Source organism: Fukomys damarensis, unplaced genomic scaffold, assembly GCF_012274545.1.
Source record: "Fukomys damarensis isolate Sample0158 unplaced genomic scaffold, DMR_v1.0_HiC HiC_scaffold_28, whole genome shotgun sequence".
NCBI lineage: Eukaryota > Metazoa > Chordata > Mammalia > Rodentia > Bathyergidae > Fukomys > Fukomys damarensis.
This window is the reverse complement of record NW_022900940.1, coordinates 11,763,104-11,768,967: the sequence shown is the minus strand read 5'-3', so window position 1 is coordinate 11,768,967 and position 5,864 is coordinate 11,763,104. Positions and strand designations below refer to the sequence as shown.

Sequence of the window (5,864 nt, the reverse complement as noted above, 5' to 3'; positions counted from 1 at the left end):
GGGAGGGGAGGGGAGGGAAGGGAAGCCTTCAGGTCCTGGGACATGTGAGTGCACCTAGTAACTGTCTCCATCAAACTAACCTATGGATATTTTTCAAATTATTGTCTCATCTACATTACTAGATAAAAATGTCATAGCTCCTATGTTAAAACAGTTTTCTGTTACTTTAACAGATATCTGAGATCATCAACTTATAAAGCTTATTTTGACTCATGCTTTCAGGGTCTCCATCCATGTTAAGTTGGCCCCATCACTTTAGGCCATGTGGTGAGGCAGTACTTCATGGTGGAAGTACATGGCAGAGGAAAACTGCTAACCTCATGGCCAAGAGGCAAAAGAAAGAAGAAGAGCAGGGGTCCCACTCTCAAAGACCCAAACACTTCCTACCTGGCCACAACTCTTAAAGTTCCACCATTTCCCAATAGTGCCACGGGCTGGGAAACCAAACTATTAATAAAAGGAACTTTTGGGGATATTTATTCAAGCCATAGTACCCCTTGAATTGTATTATGACAGAACAGTAAAATTCTTCTCATTTACTCATTATAACATATCATTTTGACCATATATCATTTTGATCATATTTTGATCAATTTACAATGGGGTTGATCCAGGTAAAGAGGCTAATTCAAGGTATATGAAAGGTCACAAATACAGGTCATTGTGTGCCTTATGTTAAATCATTATTCCACATTTCTGTAGTAGAGAACTGGATTACCTATACATGGGGCACTTTTTGTTTGTTTTTTTGCTTTGTAGTGTGTGCTGGCCTTGAACTCACTATGCAGCCCAGGCTGGCTTCAAACTCACAGCAACCCACCTGCTTCAGCCTCCCTAGTGCTGGTATTATAGGCATGCACCACCAGGGCCAACTTACATAATGCATTTTTCAGCACTTAATTTTTATGCAATTCTATTTCTCAGTACTTCAGTATAGGTTGACACTAATAAAACAGTTATTATCTCTGTTTTGAAGCAAATGGAAAATCATACCAAATAATTTTCTTGGATGAAAACAGAAGACAAGTTGATTTATGAACTCTAAAGTTGTTAGGTAAAAGAGCTGAAAAACCAGGACCAGACCAGGACTACAAGCCTTTATTATGGGGAGATCTACGAGGCTGTCTCCTAACAAAGGAAAAGCAGCATGGAGGAATAGAGAGCTTCTTTTATAGAAGTGGGGTAGGGTTAACCTGAGCTGGGGTGGAATTGAGTGAGTTAGCATTAAGGGACTGGAGGAGTCTGTGACGTCACTAGGAGGGGCTTGTGACATCACTAGTTACTCAGAGGTAGCAAGTATCAGGTTACTGTTTTGGTGGGAAAAGAGGCATGATGGGAGGAAGAAGGTTGTCCCTTGGTAGGAGAAGTCATATTTAACATGAAGGCTGCTATTCTATGTGGCAGCCATTTTAAGGAGCAGGGCATTATGGGAAGAAGGCTACTGTTTTATGTAGCAGCCACCTCAAGGCAAGGGAAATCTAACATAGATGAACTTGGGCATGAATCATCTGATTATTTGGGGTGCACACACACATCTGGCATTCCATACCAAAAATTCCATGTGTATGGATTCAAATGACTATAGATGAAATTTATTCTAAAACAAGTCATTGCCTTTATACTGTTGTTTGTTTTTTCTGTCACTATTCCTTAACATAACCATTACTCACACATATCTACATTTTTTTAAATATTATAAATATTATAGAGATGGTTTAAAGTATATGGGAGGAAGAACATAGGTTACATGCAATACTATATTATTTTATCTAAGAGACTGAGACCTATGGTTCATGGTACAGGGAGGCACTACTGAACCAACTCCTAAGGATATAGAGGAATGACCATATATAAACAAAACATGTAGATATATATGCATTACCAAGAAAATTGACTTTAGTCGGTCTTTGGCCTCTAACTTCTTTGCAGATAATAGGAGGCTCTTTTGCTTCACTTTCTCCCTTCTGCCCTTAAAAGCCACTGTCTAACTGATTTTTAAAAATCTACAGCTGCCTTAAACTAAACTAAAAAGCCCCTTGTGCACCTTTGAAGGCTTCTACTTTGGTGATACCTTGACCCTAGGCTCAAAATATTTTTTGCCTTCTCTAAGCAACTGCACCAAAGCCAGGATTTCCACTCTATTCTGAAGAGCAGCAGTTAACATAGTGCCAAGAGAAACTGGAATGAAAACAAGGCTTTCCATTTTATCCACTTACATAATTTTGGGAAATCACAGAAAAAGCAAACATAAAGGAGTTTTATCTAAAATCCCAATATTTACTTATAAGTCCTACTACTTTATATTAGAGGGGATTTTAACATGCTGATGTGCTTTAATTCTCCAAATTCATGGTGTTATTTTGCAGTGTTACTATAACTTATTTCTTTCTAAACATCAGTCTTTGTAATTCATGAAACATTTGGATATAAATTAATGAATCACACAATTCTGGGAGGAAAAGAGGTACTGGAGACCTTCTTGGACCAATCTTCTCAGTTACACTGAAAAAAAAAGACACCCACAACTAGCAGGGCCAATGTTTCACACTATTGACTGACGTGGTGTTAGAAGCTGAGGCTGTTGTACCCTTACTGCTAAATGACAGTTTAGTGAACTGCCTTGACCTTTTATATATGTTACTGACGAACACAACCCTCACAATCCTAACCAAAGTAAAGTAGCTGGAAACCACTTTGATCTCAGAACCTGGGGCTTTGTAGTCCTACTTTCAAACCTCCAGCTGGCCCTTTGCAAATAGATTTCTATAAATAGATGATTGTAGTTGCATTTTGGTGTTGTATAAGATGTTCACAATCACTTTAGTCTTGAAGTACAAAATCCAGAAGCCATCAAAGAAATATTTTCTGGTTCTTATTTTCAACCACCTAGGATTTCCTGGCACCTCAATTGTGAATTTAACTTGCACCACAAACACTGAAGCAGGTAATTATACAAACTTAAAGTCATACCAAGTTTCTCTTCATTGCACATGGCTTGCTGGCAAGGATGCCCCTGAGGACACACAGTATTTCCTCTACTACAGGTTAGTACCTATTTTTACTTATGCAAATGTGTTGCTTCCTCTAGCCTTATAAAACTTATGAATGTTACAATTTAGGTATGGCTCTTGGACAGAAGAATGTCAAGAATACAGCAAAGATATACTCAACAGAAATACTGCATGCTGGTTCCCAAGGACTTTCATTCATAGCAAAGCACGCAACAGGCTTGCAGTGCATGTTAATGGCTCGAGCAAGCATGCTGCAGTCAAGCCCTTTGATCAGCTGTTTGATACACAAGCCATTGGTAAGGCAGATTTATACCAAAGCTGAAATTACTGAAACACAGAATCTCGGCACTGAAAAGGGTAGGATTTTTATTCTGATGCTCAGTAACCATCCAACCCATGCTGGCAAAGCACTGCTGCAGGGTTTCTCAACTTCAGAACTACAGATGTTGAAAATTTTGGCTGGATAACTCAGCCTACAGAAATATCCTTGACACTGCAGGATGTTTTCCTGCATACCTCTCATTACTATGATACCATTGATGTATAACCCCAACTCTCACTAGGGACCAAAATACATCTCAGTCACTGTCAAATTTTCCTTAAAGGAGAAAATTTCTCCCACTGCAGAAAGACTGTACCAAGAAAAATGAACTCACTGCTTCAGAGAGCCCATTCCATCTCTTATCAGATTTGACCGGTTTTGTGAAGTTTCTGCCACAGGTCCTGTGATGACGCTCTTTCCCCACAGCATGGTCCCTTGGTGGTTCAAAGGTGACCAAGGATCTCATACTAAGGCCCCTCTTCTCTAAGCTATCTGCCTACCCCAACCCATTCCTCAGACATTCCTCTTTACCACCCCTCACCATTCTAGACAGTGTAGCCCTCAGCATCTAGTTCTGAGCACTGAACATATTATTTAAGGTATCATCTACTTGGTTCTCAAAACAGAAGATGCGCCCCCCGCATCCTGGACAGTTTTGTTAATGAAACTCATCAGAAGCCTGTCACATAGCATTCTTATGCATTGGCATCCAAGACTTCAGTGCAGGAAGGGTTATTACCATGGAATAAGGAGCCAGACTGTCTCAGCTGAGGTCCTGGCTTTTCTACTGACCAGATGAGTGACTTTAGACAAGCTGACTATGATCTTATATAAAAAGCAGAGATAAGTGAATACTTTCTATGTGGTTTTTGTGAGAATTAAGTGTGTTAATAAAGATTTTAAAACAGTGCCTGGCCTAAGAGTCCAATAAAAACAGGCTGGGTGTAGTGGCACACACTTGTAATTCCAGTACTCAGGAGGCAAAGGCAAGAAGATCACTGTGAGTTTGAGTCCAGTTGGGACTACACAGTCAGTTCATTGTCAGCCTGGACTACATAGCAAGACTCTGTCTCAAAAAACTAAAAGAAAAAAAAAAAGCTCAATAAGTACAATAAACAATTATTTAAAAGACATAATTTGGCTTATGACACATTGATATTAAATAGAGAATAACGTCTGTTAAAGAATCATATCCCTTACTAAAGAGGTTATTCAATTCTCTTCAATAGTGTACTTTGTAGATTTTCATGAAAATGTCACTTTTATGAAAATAGGCAATAAAACATGCTGAGAGAGACCTGGAAACCAGTAATACAAAAAGGGATAGGAATTGATACACACTATTGTCATTTTATTGAGGTCCTAGGATTACTACAAAAAAAAAAAAAGTACACCCTTGGTAAGAATTTTCTTCTTAGACCTGGATCTGAAGCCAGTGAACCCCATTTTCTTAGGTTTGTCCCGTGATTCATTGTGAGATCTAAGACAAAGTTCACTCACTAGAAACACTTTCTATTCACCTTACACAGGTATGAGGCAATCAAATCTCAGGGGAAAGAACTTTATAGTAAGTAAAAACAATCAGTTGAGCCTATTTTATGCACAAGAAAACTAACATATCCTGTTCCATCCTCAAAACAATACAAAACAAAATACTGAAACCCAAAAAAGGGGAAGTGATTTGTGCAGGTAGGGCTTGGTGGTTGGTCCAGAACAATGTTCTCTCCATGGTCAGTTCTATCTTGAGCTTGCTCTAACTCAGAAAGTTAAAGTGATATTGGAGTGAATTTTGCAATAAACTGAAAGGAGAAGCAATTCTATCTAGAGTAGAAATCTTTTAGTTTACCAGAGAAGTCTCTCTTCACCACAATACTGGAATCTTATGGTAGGCCACCAAGTTCCTGTGGCTTGGAGATCAACTGATTAAGCCTTGATGGCAAACCTCAGGAGAAGCATATCTTAGAGAAAAGCCTTAAGAAGTATGAGTGAGGCCAAATCATCAGCTCTGACCGCTGGTTCTAAAGAAATGTCAGTGACCTCTCATTCTCTAACCTAGATCAACCAAATACTCCAATGAATGTCACAGCAGAGATTGAAGGATCTCGTCTCTCCATCCAATGGGCAAAACCAGTTTCTGCCTTTCCAATCCACTGCTTTGATTATGAAGTGAAAATTTACAACATGAAGGGTTATAATCAGGTAATTCTTCAGATCATTCCAATATATGATGACAAATATTAATTTCAGAAGCATTTAAAATTATACTCAGTATACAATTTTTATACAGAAATAAACCAAATCTTACAGACTTGAATGGAGATACTTTTGGCTAAAAATAATACAAAGGATCAGATTAAAATTTGTTGGTACTACTTCAAGTTAAAAGGTACAGCTGCCATGGAAAACAGTGAGTTGTTTTTTTTAAAAACATAGAATTATAAGGTGAGCCAATAATTCCACTTCTGGTGTATATATATATATAAATAACAGATTTCAAAACAAAGTCTCACAAAAATGTGTGGAAACATGTT

At 38.3% G+C, this 5,864-nt stretch overlaps 2 protein-coding genes across 3 annotated transcripts in view; one reads left to right on the top strand and one right to left on the bottom strand.

The window, feature by feature from the left end:
• The window catches only part of Trnt1 (tRNA nucleotidyl transferase 1), a 95,136-nt gene that overhangs the window by 65,758 nt on the left and 23,514 nt on the right, over positions 1-5,864 (bottom strand). The gene's annotated exons all lie outside the window — the stretch shown is intronic.
• Positions 1-5,864, top strand: part of Il5ra (interleukin 5 receptor subunit alpha) — a 30,994-nt gene that overhangs the window by 3,059 nt on the left and 22,071 nt on the right. For both annotated transcript variants that reach the window (XM_033757097.1, XM_019208305.1), the window contains exons 4-6: positions 2,891-3,044; positions 3,120-3,307; positions 5,390-5,532. In XM_033757097.1, the coding sequence (XP_033612988.1) occupies positions 2,891-3,044; positions 3,120-3,307; positions 5,390-5,532 (485 nt within the window). The remainder of the gene's footprint in view (positions 1-2,890; positions 3,045-3,119; positions 3,308-5,389; positions 5,533-5,864) is intronic.